Raw genomic sequence first — 18857 nt, 5'->3', positions numbered from 1 at the left:
GCGACTTGTACTCCGGAGCGACTTATAGTCCGGAAAATACGGTACATATTTTTTCTAAACCAAAAAGTTATTAGAAATAGAAAAAAAACCTCACAGAGCTAAATGCGTATGATAAATTCATTATTTATCAAGGCCAGTGAGTGTCTGTTGGATTGACCAGATATATTATTGGCAGCAGAACATGAATGCGTGTTTGAAATATAATGGCCTATGATTTATTGCAGTCCAAGCAGTCTTTTGTAATACTGATATTGTGCTATGATGATAAATGCGCAATATATAGTGCAGTCTCAGGATCGCCTTCCGACTAGGGCATTTCTATGTGGAGTTTACATGTTCTCCCCTTGCACTTGTTTACTCCTGGGAAGTCGAGTCAAATTTATTTATATAGCACTTCTCAGCAACAAGGCGATACATAGTGCTTTTCAACATGTGAACACAAAAATACAGAGTCAAAACACACACAACAATATCTAAAATATGAGCTGGGATAATCTAAATGAAATCTAAGATAAGCTAAATAAAACCATGAATCCAAACACATTCAAAACACGAGAAACTAAACGTATCTAATATGAAAGCCCACACAACAATACAAAGTCAAAACCAAACGAATCCAAAACATGAGGTAAAATCTAAATGAAATCTAAAATAATCTAAATGAAAAACACACACACAAGATAAACTGAAGATAAACTGAGAAAAAAACAAACGAAGATATAATGAAAGCTTAGGTCAGGCCAATGGCAAAATTTCATGTCAGCCTTAAAAAGTCTTACTGGGATATCTCAGTGGCGAGTGACTTCTGCCGGGCCAAGTCAGAAACTTCTCCAAGGTCGACTCCATTTGGCCAGCAAGTTGTAAGGTCTATTCACCTTTGTTCACAAAGCAACTGAGCCTTTGAGACTGAGTGTTTTCTGATCGGCACATTCCTTCACACAAAGCAGCAACCTTGGCCGAACATTTCACGAACATTTCACGAAACACCAGGAAACCACCAAGCCCAAAAAGCAGAAATCCTGTTAAAAATCCAAAATGTATACGTCTTCAATAACCTCGACTGACATTCCAAAAAAGCACAATCTTCCTTGAGGAAGCCAAGGTGTGTTTGGCTAAAAATGTCCTGTGAGAGAGCTCCCCTGTGCCCAGCTTTCTCATTGAGAAAATTTGATCTATTTCGTTGAGAGATCAACTGACCAGATCCAAAATAATTTAATTCGGAAATTATGCAAAGAGAGGCTCTAAAGAAAGAAAGACGATTAAAAAGCAGATTTGGGGGAGCTTCCCATGGGCTCACCACCTATGGGAGGGGCCAAAGGGGTCGGGTGCAATGTGGGATGGGTGGTGGCCGAAGGCGGGGACCTAGTCAGTCTGACCCTCTGCTACAGAAGCTTGCTCTTGGGATGCGGAATGTCACCTCTCTGGTGGGGAAAAAGCCTGAGCTGTGTGAGGCTGAGAGGTTCCGGCTAGAAATTGGGCTCACCTCAACGCACCGCTCTGTCTCTGGAACAAGTCTCCTTGAGAGGGGTTGGACACTCTTTCACTCTGGAGTTGTCCCCGGTGAGAGGCGCTGAGCAGGAGTGGGCATACTTGTTCTTCCCCGTCTTGGTGCCTGTACGTTGGGGTTTACCCCGGTGAATGAGAGGGTAGCCTCCCTTCGCCTACATGTGGGGGGACGGGTCCTCACTGTTGTTTGTGCTTATGTACCAAAAAGCAGTTCAGATTACTCATCCCTTTTGGAGTCCTTGGAAGGGGTACTGGAGAGTGCCCCTCCTGGGGACTCCCTTGTTCTGCTGGGGGACTTCAATGCTCACGTGGGCAATGACAGTGAAACCTGGAGGGGTGTGGTTGGAAGGAACGGTCCCCTGATCTGAACCCGAACGGTGTTCTGTTGTTGGACTTCTGTGCTCGTCATGGATTGTCCATAACGAACACCATGTTCAAACATAAGGGTGTCCATATGTGCTCTTGGCACCCGGACACCCTAGTTTGCAGTTCAATGATCGACTTTGTTGTCGTTTCATTTGATCTGCGGCCACATTTCTTGGACACTCGGGTGAAGAGAGGGGCAACTGACCACTACCTGGTGGTGAGTTGGCTTCAATGGTGGGGGAGGATGCCGGTCAGACCTGGCAGGCCCAAATGTATTGTGAGGGTCTGTTGGGAACGTCTGGCGGGGGACATTGTGTCATTGACATTGACATTGTGTCCGCTTGGGCCACGTTCCATACTTCCATTGTTGAGGCGGCTTATTGGCGCTGTGGCTGCAAGGTAGTTGGTGCCTGTCACCGCGGCAACCCTTGAACCCGCCGGTCGGTGGACACCGGCAGTGAGGGATGCTGTCAGGCTGAAGAAGGAGTCCTATCAGGTCTTTTTGGCTTGTGGGACCCTAGACGCAGCTGAAAGGTACCAGAAGTCCAGGCAGCATGCAGCTCGGGTGGTTGCTGAGGCAAAAATACGGGCATGGGAGGAGTTTGGAGAGGCCATGGAGGAAGACTTCCGCACGGCTTCGAGGCGATTCTGGTCCACCATACGGCGTCTCAGGAGAGGAAAGCAGTACAGCATTAACACTGTTTATAGTGGGGATGGTGTGCTTCTGACCTCGACTTGGGACGTTGTGGGTCGGTGGGCAGAGTACTTCGAAAGACCTCCTCAATCCCACCAGCATGTCTTCCATTGAGGGGGCGGAGCCTGGGGACTTCGGGTTGGACTCTACAGTCTCTGGTGCTGAGGTCACCTAGGTGGTTAAAAAGTTCCTTGGTGGCAAGGCTCCGGGGGTGGATGAGATTCGCCCGGAGTACCTTAAGGCTCTGGATGTTGTAGGGTTGTGTTGGCTAACGCAACTCTGCAATATCGCGTGAATATTGGGGACAGTTCCCCTGGATTGGCAGACCGGGTTGGTGGTCCCCTTATTAAACCCTCTGGGGTCTAGGGTGAAACTGGACATTTTTGGACTATAATTTCCTTCATATTTCCCTCTAAATATGGTTTAACCTGCTATGTTTGGAGTCATTTTTTTCAGCACAACTTCCCAAGTGTGAATGTCAAGTTATTTTTTACTTTTGACCTACTGTATTAAAACAATAGACCTAATATCACACAAAAAACAAAAAATCAGAGTGGAAAATTAGTTTTTTTTACTGTAAAAACCACAAACGTACTTAATGAAATGTTTTCACAACTTAGAATGCAAATATAATTAGTAATATTCATAAACACATGAACAAATTGAGCAAACAACAAAGTTATATACACTTTCTTCATTAAAATGGTGACAATTTCTTAGGTGTTTTTTAGATAAAACAGTCAGGAGTTCTAATAAATTGCCATAAATCCTTTGTCCCACTCATATAAAGTTTCTGTCCAAAACAAGGCAGAGGGGCCTTGGTCATTTTTTATGTTTTCGTCATTTTCTATGTCCTGCTCATGCAGGGTCATTCAGGTAAATGTTATAAAATACATCCTGATGCATGCTCAACATATGCTTCCAAAATATGGATCTGAATCTGTCTCTTTTTATTATTTTGGCTGGAGGGGAGACAGACAAAATGTTATTCTGTTTCCAGTAATCCTTCGCTAAAAAACTAATGGATCACCTAGTTCATCAACAAAGTCCTCCCTGTCTGTCTCAGACTCTTTTTATAGGAAAAGATCAAGGAAAAAGAGCGGGGGTCAAGGCAGGGTGAGACAGTCAGGGTTCGCTGGAAAACTACTAGCATTATGCGTTCGATAATCTGACACTGGAGTACTGGAGAGGAGGAGGATATAAAGGGCGTGGGTAGGGCTGCAACAACGAATCGATAAAATCGATAAAATTCGATAATTAAAAGTGTTGGCAACAAAACTCATTATCGATATGTGTCGCGCAATTTATGCGTCACTAATGTTGTCGCGGAAACGGTGAAGTCACCCGCAGCGCGTTTGCTGAACAAACTCCGTCCCAAATATGTCATTGCTCCGTCCGCTCCGTAAAAAAAAAAAACTCCGTCCGCTCCGTATGATGATGAAGAAGCTACAGCTCCTCTTCCTCACTGCAAACTTTCTTTCTGCTTCTCCATTACCGTTTTGGGGGGCATGTTTTACTCACTGCAGGTTAGAATCTGCTGAATAGGGTTTTGTGTTTAGTCTTAAAGTTGTTAAGCAGCAGAACTAGCTCTGTGAGCTCTGTTAGCAGCAGTTAGCATACAGGAAACTGCACGCTGCTTTCAGCGCCACCCGGTGTCATCACAAAGTAATGTTTAGTCATGGGTCGATCACTGTATGCAAGTGAAGAGTGAGGCAACATTCAACTAAATTTACATCTACTTATTTTTGTAATTAATTGTTTAATGGTACTTGTAGTTGTGTGTGTTTAATTGATTTAGTTGTAAGTTTTTTAGAGATGTGAAACACAGGTGGTAAATAAGCTATTGTTATTTTCTGCTTGAGAGCTAAGTATATAAAGTGAGAATGTTGAATTGAATTTATATTGATTTATTTAAAAATAAGAAAGTAGTAAAAGTTTTACATCAACCTACTCCTTTACATGCAGATGCAAGACGACCGATTAATCGAGAAAATAATCGCCCGATTAATCGATTATTGAAATTATTGTTAGTTGCAGCCCTAATCATTATTATGGATTTGACCACCTTGGTCAGACTAACTCTATGGGCCAGCTCGTAGCACCATCAGAAGCAGACCAGCAAATGGTTCAGAGATTTTATCCTACCAAGAAAAGCATCCGCCTGGCTGCTGTCTCTTGGTACCAGCCAGGAACTTTTAGGCTACGGCGGGGGAAAGGTGACCGGAAGATGTTGTCTCCAGGGCACTTTCCTTCAGCAGGATCTGGTCTACCTGCTTAGGCTACTACCCCCGCGACCCGACCCCGGATAAGCAAAAGAAGATGGATGGATGGATTTTTTTTTGGGGGGGGGGTGACGGAAAGAAGAAAAATGCGTCCACCTTTGCTGAGAGCATGAGGGAAAAAAACCCCCAAAACTCTTGTTTCCTCTCACAGACCAGGTTGATTAGTAACTCTAAATTGTCACTAGGTGGTAATGAGACGTGAATGGTTGTCTGTCTTGTTCTTCTCTAAATGTCCCTCTGATGGGATGGTAACCTGTCTAGTTTAACCCAATGAGGCTGAAGGTAGGCACTAGCTCCCCTGCAACTGGGAAAGGAAAAGTGGGTAAAGAAAATGTTCAACGAATTCAAATGTAATTTAAATCTTTTTCTTTTTCTTGTTCTCCTTCTTCCTACATTGAAAGTTCAGCTATTATTCAACTGACCTTTATTTTTTTCACCAAATTTCAGAAATCATTTAGCACTTGGCATTAATGCTGCATTTTCACCAAAAATGCAACAGTTTGTTTTTCCCCTCCCTTTTTTTATTTATAGGCTCACTCTTGAGGAAAATAAATGCATTATTGGGAAACTTCCTTTTCTTTAAAAGCAGTAGACTCACAATTAGCCCAGACAAAGAAATTACAAAATGAAATTGATGGATTGTAAATGGATTTGAATTTGTTTGGGCTTGTTTACAAATACAATGCTCTAAGATGACTTTTGTTGTGAATTGCCACTAAAAAAAGGAATTGAACATTTTTCCAGATGGTTTCATGGACACCTGTCTGGCCGAGAGGCTGAAAAGCTACTGACAGAGAAAGGGAAGAATGGCAGCTTCCTGGTGAGAGAGAGCCAGAGCCACCCAGGGGACTTTGTTTTGTCAGTTCGTACTGGAGATGACAAGACGGACAGCAACGACAGCAAACCCAAAGTCACTCATGTCATGATCCACTGCCAGGTGAAACTCGGCTCCTTACTCTTTCCTGGCTTGCTTTTATTATCTCTGTTATTTTCTAATATTTTGAAACTGTTAGTTATTTGAGAGCCACAGTTTTTGTCTTTATTTGTTTATTTTATCATACTCCTTTAATCCTAATGGAAAAATTAATTCTCATTTACTGCATTTTTCAAATTGCACACGTGAGCACACACATGTAGAGCAGAGGGCTGCTATCTAAGGTACCTGGGGAGCAGCCCCAGTGAGGCTATTGAGGTTGGAGGCAGATGTGGGTGCCTCACCTTCTCCACCATCCACACCCAAATTTTGTGCCGGTCTGGGGATTTGGACTTGCAACCTCCCAATCACAGGCTCACCTCTTTAACTTCTGCGGCACCACTTTAGTAAACATAGGATTTGTTGTAACAGTTAGGGTTAGGGTTAGGTTTTGCATGGTAAAAGTTAAGAGACAGGATAAACCAACAGCATTTTTTCCTACGTGTACACAGGCAGTCCAACTTTGACTGTGATCATTTGTATGTCAGTAACTTTAGACAGAGAGCATACTGTTTCAGTTACAGTAAATGCATTTCTCTGGTTTACATTTGGTCTTCAGAATTCACTGGAGAAAAGCTGCCTCACTTATTATCGCCAACATTGAAAGGTGAAGGTGGACGATAATGTTTTTGCCCGTGTGTGTCCTTAAATCTGTCTGTGACCAAAATATCTCTGGAACTGCAGGATGGATTTTGATGAAACTCAAGTTAGTTGACAGCAATCCAACTTTAAAAAAACTACAAAAATGGCTACAGCTTAGCCAGTTTTACAGTTATCGACTGAAAATTTGGTGTGATAAGATGAAAGACACATCTCCAACTCGTTTTCTGAGCTCTAACAGATCACACAAGATCTTTGTTTAAAATGTGGCTGTTAACTGTTTGGACTCAACTGCGTCTGCTGGCAAAATATCTCATGAACCATTCGGTGGATTTTAATGAAACTTGCAGAAAGTAATGTTTCAATGTATATTTACAGCTGATTAACTTTTTGAGCCTTCCCAATTCGACATGGGCACCACAGCCAACTCACTTTAGAAATAAAAAGAAATTGTTATAATTTGATCAAATTTACAGTTATTGTGCTAATATTTGATTTAAGAAAACCAGGAGTGAGGAATGCAGTAACCTGCTACTGTCTGCTGGGGGTGCCTGTGCACCAACAGCCTGATTCTTTTTCTTTTTCTCTGGGCTACTGAACTAAAACATAAACATTTCTGCTACAAGTGAGGAGCTCTGCACCATCTGTATATGGTTTTCTCTGAATGCTAAAATGGAAGATTCTGTATATTTTTTTAAAGTTTGAAGTCTTAAAAACAGGACTTTAAATCAAAACATGAAGTAATTTGCATCAAAAATCTTTACATGCCAGCATTGGGGGGCAACTTAGTCCAGTGTGGGTAGAGTGGTTGTTCTCTAATTGAAGGCATCGGCGTTCAATCCCCAGCCCCAGCAGAAAAGATACCCCAGATAGCAAAATATGAGTGAATCAACATTAAAATATGGTTAGGCAGAAATACCTCAGTGTGGTGAGGTTTTGAACTGGCATCAGCGATGCCCGGCTTCTCCCAGTTTCCCTGTGTAACACACTGAATCAGATAATAAACCAGATATTACTGTGTCCCAGCAGGTCTGTGTGATCCCTGAATTCACACCCTCTCCCAGTGATTCTATTGGTAATGTTCTCTAGCAATGCCAAAGCTGCCATTGTTCCACAATTTTCAACTATTTAGGGGCATGTGGGATTGTCTACACCTTGTCAACCTAAGAAATCATCACACGTGACTTGTTCTAAATTAATATGCTGATTCAACAGTTTTTTTTATCAGTAAAAATGGAAGTGCCCCTTAGACAATTCGCATGCATTTTATGTGCTTCAACTTTGTGTGTGCCTCACAAGCGTGTAGTCACCAATGCATGTTTACATCTACATGTGACAGAAATATAGGAAACTTTACAGTTTATATTTAGACTGAGGTTGTTTTGATCATTTTTGAGACATGTTATATGTTATGTTGTATGAGATTAAATGTCTTTCAGTTTCATTGTTTAACTTATAACCATAAATGCTTAAACTCATGAGAAAATGTGTTCAAATGATCCCTTGAGTTCAGAAAGCCATATGGAGTCATATTTCAATATATTTTGTAGTTTGATACTGTCGACTGAAAATGTTTGCAACACATCTGCACACTTTCACAGCAGATGTGCATATATTTATGCACACTTTCACGCAACATTTGTTTTGATACATCCAGTATGTGTATCAAAACAATTGGCATATACCTCTTTTTTGTGCATACACACCATTGATACATGAGCCCCCTGGAGAGGCTGAAAAGGCCCTGTATAAGTTGTGGACAATTTATGTTTTGCTTCCCATACAGAGAGCTTTTTCAGTTCAAAACTGGAGGGTTTTGCTTTAAACTACTTTAAATTCACATGCAGATTAATTTCACTCCTCTCCCTCCAGAGAGTCGTTAGGATCTTTGCCTGGCTCACAAAGAGATGCTTTGGTCACATGCATGAAGGTGTGAATTAGAGCGACTGGATATCAGGCTTAATTCTCCATTCAGGGTTTCTCCCAGTGTATTATAAGTCTGGTGGGTCGACAGGCTTTCCTTACCCCGCCGCCAGGCTAAGCTCCGCTTGTTTGTTGTAAAATACGTCATTTTTTAAACAACGCTTTTTTTCCATCTGCATCAACTTGACGCATTGGTGCGCGCGCCAACAGTGCCGCAATCGCGCTGTCCCCGCCCCTGCGCGAAGACCCCGAGTGGTGTCACGTTGCGTGGTCGTGCAACTCCAAATTTTGGTATTTTTGCGCGTGCCGCGCTCCATTCAAAATGGACGATTTCGGTGCTCTAACGGAGCTTGTTCGCGTATATCAGTATTTATATGATCCCTCTATGAGAGATCACAAAGATAATCAAACGGCTCAAAAACCATGGAAGGAGATTACTGCTGCAGCCGATAAAAAGGAGTGTTTGTAGACCACAGAGGTTAGTTGAGCTGAAATTCAGCAGGTGGCTTTACAAGACTGAATATGGTAAGCATGTTTTATACTTAGTGAAAATATTAATATGGTGTGTGCTAATTTATCATTTTTTAACAGTAAAATGATGCTTTTAAATTCAGCATTAGATATGCTTTGTTTTGTTGTTACATGTAGTGATCCAACATGCAGCCTGTGCCACAAAAAGCACAGTACAGTATCTCTCTAATTTCAGAGTTCTCTGTTGTTATTCATTGGCCTGGAAGTGAGACGTGTGTTGGTGCTTTGTTTGCACTTTTTCATTTATGTTAATTTAATTTATTTGTAAATGTGACTTAAATTAGGATTCAAATTAGGTGTATTTATTTTAATTGTATTTTTGTTTAGGTATTATTAGGTATTTAGGTATATAACAGTATTTCAAAAGTGCCTTTTTGTAAAACTGTAGTTGTGTAAGTATTTGACACAAATATCTTACAATATCACATAATAAATTGCCATATTTTTAACTTCCTTGTCAACTTTAATCTTTTTTTTTTTACTAAATTACTACCACCAGGCTTAGCCTCTTTTCTGGGGGATTCCCTGTCCATTGTACGTTTTAGAAAGCTAAAATCTGAGGTCTCCTCCTCTGTTTAAATTTGGTCTTTCTCATTTGACATAAATGGCTTCCTTCACCCCCTGCTCATCTGTCTTTTCTGTCCAAAGTATGAACATTTTGGTCTTCAAGAGTGTCCCTTATCCTAGAGGTGTAGGTGTACAGCTGAGTCTTGTCCTGAAGAGATGGCTCTCTTTTGTGTGTCAAGTGTTTGTGGAGAGGCTACTTAGTTTCTCTAATATAAAGGTCTGAAAATTCCTTGTTGCATTGAACTGCAGACACCACACCGCTCAGTTTGTGTTTGGATACATTTTCCTTAGGATGGACCAGCCTCTGTCTGAGCGTCCTGTTAAGTCTGAAATGCACCAGGATGTTATGTTTAGAGAAAATCCTTCTGAGTTTCTCAGATACTCTAGCAACATAAGGGATGCCAGTGTTTTTCCTTTTCCTCTTTGTTCTGTCTTGTGTGTATTTTCTAGATTTCCTCGCTGACTTGACAGAAGCCCAGTTTGGATATCCACATGTTTGGAGAGCTTCATTGATGTATTTCTGTTCCTTTTCTTTCCCTTCTGTCATGTTCAGCCGATGATGTAGAGTTCTAATGACAAAAAGTCAGTGTTCTAATCAGTGGTGAGAGTCAAACAGATCTATGTGGGTTGGTTTTAAGGTTGTGCGATTGAACGAATTTATTGACCATCGATGATAGGCTGAGCCATTTTTTTATTAAATTTTTTTTTTTTGCCTACTGATTCCCCCACTTCACCCGCCCCCGTGTGCCACCAAGTGCAGCGCCGATTTATTTACTCAAACTTATAAGAGAAAGAAAGAGTAGCGTATGTTCAGAAAACACATTTATTTGAACAATAACCACATTGATGACATAAAGTAGAAGTTCCACTTTATCGTCAGTCAACACAAAGAATTCGGTTTTTGCTCTTGAATTTGTCATTTGTCCTTTTCTTAATGTTGTGTTTACAGTTAGAAGAATCTTTCTGTGCCAACAATGCCTAAGTAGAGAGCTAAGAAAATAGTCATTACTCCTATGTTGTTTTTAAAGCTGCTTTTTAATGACTAAATATGGACTTTGCTAATATATTGAGATCATTCAAGACATAAAAAGACAAAGATTACAGCTTTGCCATGTGGTTACAGTGCCATTTTGATAGCCTTATTTATAAGACAATTAATAGCCAAATATAATAAGATGGCCCACGATTTTTGTGACAAGCAAACAAAATGAAATTGCACGGTATGGATTAGCTGTGGGATTAATAAATTCTGATGCATCACAGCTGCTGTTTTAGAATCAACTTTTTGTTGGTAAACACAGACTGCCAAACAAGTTCAACAAATATACTTGTTTTGATTATATTACAGTTGTCAGTGAAAGTTTTCTGTGCCCTGTGTAGCTCACGTCTGTGATTTTTGGCTTTGTGCCAGCAGAGGCTCTGCTGATGAAGAAGCTTATCTCATTTTCAGTGCTGCATTAAGGTTAATAAAACTATAGTCTGTTAACATGCCTGACCTGAGAATATTTATTTGTGTTAACACCTTTTCACTCCACCTGCTCTCCTTTGTGTGCTCTTGCTGTCCCTCAAGGCTTTCTGATGCTGGTTATCAGAAAAATAAGTTGTTTAAAGACATTTTTTTCTGCAGGTTCCAACTTTGACAACGTCATGTGCAATAAGGGAATTTTTTTAGAAGTTGACTTCATGTCGGTTCTTAGTGTTAAGAAGTGCCTTATATCAACCCAAAGCTGGTTGCACAGATCTGGTTCAATTCTTGTCAAAGGTTCTTAGTACCTCTTTTTGTTTAATAGCAAAGTAATCATAAATTAGTAACTTTGTTTTCCTTTTAGTCCCAATAATACTATTACAGAAACGAAACAAAAAAAAAACATTCTTAAAGACAGCTTGGCTAAAATATTGCTAATTGTCGGATGTTGGACTGGCAATAGACGGTGGAAAGATTTGAGTTTATCACCCAGCCCTAATTTGCATACCCCACTGTCTCTCATTTGTGTATCCAGACATGGTATGAAGTGTGAGCCTGTTCTGTTGAGTTTTCTGTGTTGATGTGTTGTGGACTGTTTCTATTGATGTTCTATGGAATGTGTTATGTGGATGTTGGTTTGCATCTTCTTATGCAGCATGATCTGAAGTATGATGTGGGCGGAGGGGAGAAGTTTGACTCTCTCACTGACTTGGTGGAGCATTACAAAAAGAACCCCATGGTGGAAACTCTAGGTACCGTGCTTCAGCTGAAACAGGTTAGTCTTGTTTCAATTTTGTTAGTCTACAAAATATAATTGCATTTTGTTATATAATATAATAAAATAATATAATTGCATCACAAAGGTATTGAGGAGCTTTCTGTGAATGAGTGTCCTGCCTTCTGTCCTCATCTGCAGCCCCTAAACACTACTCGTATAAATGCAGCAGAGATTGAAAGTCGAGTTCGGGAGCTGAGTAAACAAGCGGATGCCACTGACAAGTTCAAACAAGGCTTCTGGGAGGAATTTGAGGTTAGTTCTTCTGGTACTTTATAGAGAGAATCTATAACCCATTCAGCGAGTTCTAGGTCTGTCCTGGGTTCTCCTCCCACTGGTATGATCCTGGAAAACCTTCAAAGGGAGGTGTTTAAGAAGCATCCTAATCAGATGCCTGAACTACCTCAGCTGACTCCCTTCGATGAGGAGGAGCAGCAACTCTACTTAAAACTCTACTTGGATGATGGAAGGCTAAACCTAGCCACCCTATAGAGAAAGCTTATTTCAGTCCCATGTATCCAAGATCTAGGTTTTTTCTGCCCATGATCCACACCTCATGTCCATAGGTGAGGGTTGGAATGTAGGCAAATCAGTAAATAAAGAGCTTTGCCTTTCAACTCAACTCTTTCCTCACCACAGGCCAAAGTAACACCCCCATACTATGGACGAGGCCCCAATTCGTCAATCCATTTTCGACTCCATTCTACCATCACTTTTGAACAAGACTCCCAGATACTTGAACTCCTCCGCTTGAGGCAGAGACTCATCCCTTACCCAGAGGGAGCATTGCTCCTTTTTTCAGTTGAGATTCTCGGACTTAAAAGAGCTGACTCTCAGCTGCTTCACAATTTGGTGCAAACCGCCCCAGTTCATGCCAAAAGGGCATGGTCTGAAAACGAAATGCATCATCTGGAAAACACAGATCCAAGTATCTGAGATTCCAAAGAGACTTTCAAACCAGACACATTCTTCTCCATGACTCTGCCTTGAGATCCTGTCCACCTGAGTTTCACCCTGGAGTAAACTTTATCAGGAAGGAAGAGAAGTGTGGTCTCTCGATAATTGGAACACACTCTTCAGGCCCAATTTTTAAAAATAGGAACCACCAGTCTGCCACTCTACAGGTTTGCCCCTGTCCTCCATATTTGTGCATGTGTTTGTCTGTTTGCAAAATATCTATTAAACCATTTATCCATAAAATGAAACTCTCAGAAAGTAATGTAATGAACATCTACAACCGATTACCTTTATTCAGTACTTCATTCAAAATGGCCACCACAACTAACCAACCTTAGCTCACCCAAAAATGGCAATAATTATTGGAGTCAACACTCTGTTATCAAAATACTGGACAAATTTTGATGAAATTGAAATAATCATTGACTGTACATCTACAACTCAATAACATTTGGAGTCAACTCAAGATGTCTGCCACAACTAATTGACATGAGCAAAATGGCACAAACAAACACAAAAATGGCTATAACTCTGTTAGTTTTACAGATACTGAGCTAAATTTGGTGTGGTAGTAGCATATAATTCATTAGATATTTTATTTGTCTTTTTATTTGTTCAAGGCTTTTATTGATTATAATTTATACCGGGTGATATATCATTACCTACTTGCTATCAGGGTTACAGTCAGCATTCACTCGTAATCATCCTATTATGGTACTGTTCCTAAATGTCTTGTCCTGCCTAAATAAAACAATCTATTTAAAGATGAATAGCATAAAAAAATTAACAGCTCTCAAAGATACTTAAAATTTCAGGTTTGAATGTGTTGTTAGATGTCGTCCAAAATGGTGTGTAAAATTGTGTTTTGTTTTTTTTTCTTATTCAGACCTTGCAACAACAAGAGTGCAAACTTCTCTACAGTCGCAAAGAGGGACAGAGACCAGAAAACAAAAACAAGAACAGATACAAGAACATTCTGCCTTGTGAGAAATTCCCACTGCTTTTCACTGATCAAATATCTTTGAGTTTAGTAACTTTTGAAACCAACTACCTGTGCTGATTTTGCTTCTGTTTGCAGTTGACACCACACGTGTGAAGCTGGTTGATGGGGACCCTGATGAACCAGGCTGTGACTACATCAATGCCAACATCATCACGGTAGTGTCAGCTGGCATAGCACACTCACTTCATCCTCAGGAAACACACACATAATTTGTGGTATAATAATATAACAATAATACTAAATAAATTATTTCAGTTGTTTAAATTTTGAAGCATAAATATAAATAAAGAGAACACAAGTGAATATATTGACAGTCACTTTAAACACAAAGACAACTTTAAAACAAACCACCACCAAAAACCAAGCTTACACAGAGCCTCTGTCAGTTGTCCAATACTTCTTTCCCCTGCATTAAGGGTTTCAATTACAATTATTTCAGATGATTTTTCCCAGTCAAACAATCTTGTCAATAAACTTCTTAAACTGATTCTGGTATCTTCTGAGAGCTTTTTCTGCATGTGGGTGAAATATATTCCCAAAATCATGACAGAAACTAGCAACCGGTCCATGCCTAGTTGTTCTTTTTATTCCTGTTTTTCTCTGTAATTTTTGAAATTTTGATTCTGTGTGTGTTTGTGTGCAGCCGGACGCAGACTTAAAGTGTATTAGCAGCAGGTCAAAGAAGAACTACATAGCCACTCAGGGCTGCTTGCAGAACACAATCAGTGACTTCTGGAGGATGGTTTTTCAAGAGAACTCTCGAGTTATCGTTATGACCACCAAAGAGGTGGAAAGAGGGAAGGTAAGCTTACACAAGGCATTTATTTTACACATTACCCTAAAATGTTTGACATTGTTTCAAAATATATTATAAAACAAAAACATGAAGTGTCATTTAGCAGGAATTTGCAGAATTTCCTGCTGCAGTTGTTTTAGCCATATGCTGTAAATCCTTGAGGATCGCCTAAAATGAGAGTTGTTGGTTTATGCACAAAATTTGTTTTTGATTTTTCAAGTAATACTCAGAAATGGCCTTAGTTTCTGTTTACTTACTTTTACCTCCAATTTGTTTTTGCAGAAAATCATTTCCCTATACAAATAAAAGCTTTGTATTTAGTATATGGTCATGTGATTGGACAAATATATTGACCATTGGTGGTAGTTTAGTTTTTCAAGGATGAAATTTTCTACTTTATTTTAGAACTTTATTTTTAAGAATTTTGACCTGTAAATAAATGTGCAAAATCTGAGCACATTGTAATACACCCTGATCATATTCAGTTCACCCAATTTATTTTCAGCAACAATGCCTACAGCTTTCTGTCAGGTGTCGGTTCAACCTGCAGTCGGACTGACTGAAAGCTAAGCAGCTGTTGGACGGACCCCGCGATTGTTTCATTGCTCAGCACAGAAATGCATAATTTATTTGTTTAAATTAGTAGCTATTTCAGGGAAAAATGTAATCTTATTAAAATAATTAATAATATTAATAATTATCTAATTGCTTAGCTGAAAACTCATCATACAGATCAGCTGAAGGTTGATGCTTGTGTTTTGATTATTATTATATTAATTATTATATAGATACTTATTAAAATAATTTATTTTAAGAAAAGTGTTCTAAGAAAAATCACACGAGTCAATATATCATAATGTAGATAGCTGTGTAAAGAACCAAGAAAAAGAAAGAATCGAGAAATTTCAGCCTATCGCCCAGTCCTAATTCAGTTGCTTATTATCCTGGACAAAGTGAATGTAATTTTCTCAACAGAGTAAGTGTGTGAAGTACTGGCCAGAGATGTCTGCTCTGAAGGAGTATGGGGCCATGCGTGTTCGCAATGTCAGGGAGACAACTGCTCATGACTACACCCTACGAGAACTGAAACTGTCTAAAGTTGGTCAGGTCAGTTGTTCGTTTGCTTGTTTGGCGCCAAGCCAAAGTAACATGGGAATGCTTCAGAAATGGCACCATAAATTAAAAGCATAAGAATTTCACTTCATTTGCTCAGAAAGTGTGTTTGTATTGATTTGAAATTATTAGTGATATTTTTGCATCTAAACATTGTCATCAGGGTAACACAGAACGCACAGTGTGGCAATACCACTTCAAAACGTGGCCAGATCATGGAGTCCCCACTGACCCAGGTGGCGTTCTGGACTTTCTGGAGGAAGTCAACCTGAAACAGGAGAGCATTCTGGATGCTGGGCCAATAACAGTACACTGCAGGTATGCACACATTTGCTCTAATTTATTGAGAGACCTACAAATCAAAGAGACACCAGCAGGTTGTACTACAGGGAAAAACTCTTACTCACACGCTGTCTGTTGTCTTCCTCAGTGCAGGGATCGGAAGGACAGGAACATTTATAGTGATTGACATCCTGATAGATGTAATCAGAGAAAAAGGTGAGTATATGAAACAGTGTGGTTTAATGCAGCACAAAGCTGCGAGATGAAGATTCAAATGAGGTAATAGTTTTCCATAAAACACAAAAATTATGTCTATGTCTATTATGTCTTGTGAGACAGAGGTTTTATTCAGTTTACTGGCTCTCTTTCAGTGTACTGCTTCAATGTTTATGCTGGTTTGAATCTTACCTACTCCTCTGTATAATTCCATCAGCATTGTAGTTTAATGCATTATGGATTTCTGGTCCCTTAAATTCCAACATCATGAAATTGTCTTCACACCCCTAGAACTTGTAAAACAGCTGCAACTCAGTCAGATTGGATGGAGAGCATCTGTGAACAGCCATTTAGGTCTTGCCACAGATTCTCAGTTGGATTTAGGTCTGAGCTTTGACTGAACCATTCTATCACATGAATATGCTTTGATCTAAACCATTTTACTGTAGCTCTGGCTGGATCAGGTCATTCGAGTCGTTGTCCTGCTGAAAGGGGAACCTTTTCTCCAGTCTCGTACTCCTCTTTTATTGAAATTTTTACTCCAACAACACACAAGCACCCTTTGTTCTGACACCTACTCATGACAAACTAATGAAACACAAATAGGATAAAATGAATAGTATCGGAAATAAAAAACAGATTATATATAAGTACATGAACACACATGTCAATCCATATGACTGTGCTGCTCAATTCAGAATGATCTGACATTTAATTTGTGTAAGCAAAAAGAGAAAAATTCTTTTATACAGAATAACCATTGTGTCAACTATGTACACTTCAAAATAGACAAAACCCGAATTGGATATCTTGAATGGTAAATTACTGAGTGGATACTATTTTTGCTTCTCTGTTAACAGCAAGTACCTTAATATTGCCAAGATTAGGTGAATATTCAAAAATTTTACTAAATCAGGATGAGACTGTAAAGCAGTGGTCTCCAATCCTGGTCCTGAAGGGCCACTATCCTGCAGGTTTTACTTGTTTGATTGATCAAATCAATGGGTGATTAACAGGCTTCTGCAGAACATGAAGAGGTGATTTAACCTCTGAATCAGGTGTTACATTGTAAAGCAAAGAACAGAGGCTCCGTTACAATGGCAGATAAAAGAAGACTTAATGTGCATTCCTGTCTTGTAGACCAACATAAGTGAAAATATTTTGTGGTATTTGTTTAGACACCTGCCTGAAGCCCTTTGCATACTCCTTGAGAAGTCATGAAGTCGTCTCTCATTCACGTGGTTGCATGACAAAAATTTTCTTTGTGTAACAGCTTTGCCTGCCCCTTCTTGACACAAGGTCCCGGCTGAACTTTTCCCTTACAGGGATTTGTGCCAAGTATTGTGTGATTGGTGAGAAGTTGTTGTGGGTGTGTTTATGTGGAAAAGCAGGTGAGCTTTGATGGAGTCATTTTGCTGCTTTGCTGAGAAGCAGCTGGCCAAGGCTGTTAGAGAATAGTCTTTATAACTGTTCCAGCAAAACTTATAAACCTATGACCTTAAAAAGACAGTGCGGAGACACACACAGCTCTTCAGCTCTGTCTCAGTCAGTTTAATAAACATGTCTGGTCAGAGTAAGGGAAGCAAAAATCTCTACAAGGACAGGAGAGTTGACAGGAAAAAAAACAGTTTTAACAATGTGGGGGGAGAGAGGAGGTTCTCAGGAGTTCTGATCAGAGTGTCTCATGGACTGAAAGGTGTGTGTGAAAAAGAACGTCTTGCAACCACGCGACCGTGAACAGACTTCTTGACGTCTTATTGAGTATGCCAGAGTCTTGAGGGGCCGCATATAAGGATATCTTACCCATGAGATAATTATTTTTCCCCCAAATCCAGATTTTTCAAATTAGAAAACATAAGCCCACTGTACTCTGTCAAATGCTTTTTCAGCATCCAGTGTAATCAAAGCCTCAGGTAGAGCAGTTGTAGAGGGGTTGTAAACCACATTAAATATTTTTTGGAGAGAGCGCCGGATGCAAAGGAGAGGGTGTGCATGTGTTTCTGTGAGCTCTCTGTGGCGTGCTCCAGTAATTACCCTATCCTGACAATTTTCTTATGACTTCTGTCGATATATGAGTACCAAAGGCATTAGGGACATTTTTGTATGGCAAGCTACAATTTTTGACAAGGAAGATGAAAGAAAAGTACGGCTCAAACCCCTCGACACCGCCACGCTACAACCACAAGAAACATGGCAGACGGAGAAAAAGCGACATCTCTCTCTACGCTTCTGCAGGCCATCCCGGAAACTAAAGACAACCTCACAAAGCACATAGACAAGAAAACAGCCGACATACAAACGACTCTAACGAAAATCGAGACATCCCTCTCTACATTGGCAGAACAGATCGAGGAGATCGAAACCCGGGTAAGCGCGTAGAAAAAACAGAAAAAATTATAACAAGCCTCAAAGACAAAATTGATGAGCTGGAAAACCGTAGCAGGAGATCAAACATCAGAATCCTAAACATACTGGAGCAAGCTGAAGGTCAAGAGGCGGAAGAATTTCTGGAGAAGGCTATACCTCAGATCCTTGGGGGCGAAAACTTCACCTCGCCTATCATCCTGGAGAGAGCACACCGCATCGGTAAAAGTTCGGACAGACCTTGCTCCATTATTACACTTCTCTCCAATGAGGCCCGAAACCTGGGAGTAGTGATGGACTCTGACCTGAACCTTCAGAGCCACATTAAGACAGTCACAAAGTCGGCCTTCTATCACCTGAAGAACATCTCCAGGATTAGAGGACTTATGTCTCAGCACGATCTAGAGAAACTCATCCATGCGTTTGTCTTTAGCCGCATTGATT

General features: G+C 40.2%; 1 protein-coding gene across 1 annotated transcript in view; it reads left to right on the top strand.

Annotated features, from left to right (window-relative positions):
* ptpn11a (protein tyrosine phosphatase non-receptor type 11a) overlaps window positions 1–18857 on the top strand; it is a 32315-nt gene that overhangs the window by 10081 nt on the left and 3377 nt on the right. The window contains exons 4-12 of the mRNA XM_017435057.3: window positions 5593–5785; window positions 11563–11682; window positions 11824–11937; window positions 13526–13622; window positions 13718–13797; window positions 14286–14444; window positions 15414–15545; window positions 15715–15869; window positions 15982–16049. Coding sequence (XP_017290546.1) covers window positions 5593–5785; window positions 11563–11682; window positions 11824–11937; window positions 13526–13622; window positions 13718–13797; window positions 14286–14444; window positions 15414–15545; window positions 15715–15869; window positions 15982–16049 — 1118 coding nt within the window. The remainder of the gene's footprint in view (window positions 1–5592; window positions 5786–11562; window positions 11683–11823; window positions 11938–13525; window positions 13623–13717; window positions 13798–14285; window positions 14445–15413; window positions 15546–15714; window positions 15870–15981; window positions 16050–18857) is intronic.

The sequence above is a fragment of the Kryptolebias marmoratus genome, linkage group LG14 (genome assembly GCF_001649575.2).
Source record: "Kryptolebias marmoratus isolate JLee-2015 linkage group LG14, ASM164957v2, whole genome shotgun sequence".
In the NCBI taxonomy this organism is placed as follows: domain Eukaryota; kingdom Metazoa; phylum Chordata; class Actinopteri; order Cyprinodontiformes; family Rivulidae; genus Kryptolebias; species Kryptolebias marmoratus.
This window is presented reverse-complemented; position numbering and strand designations above follow the sequence as displayed.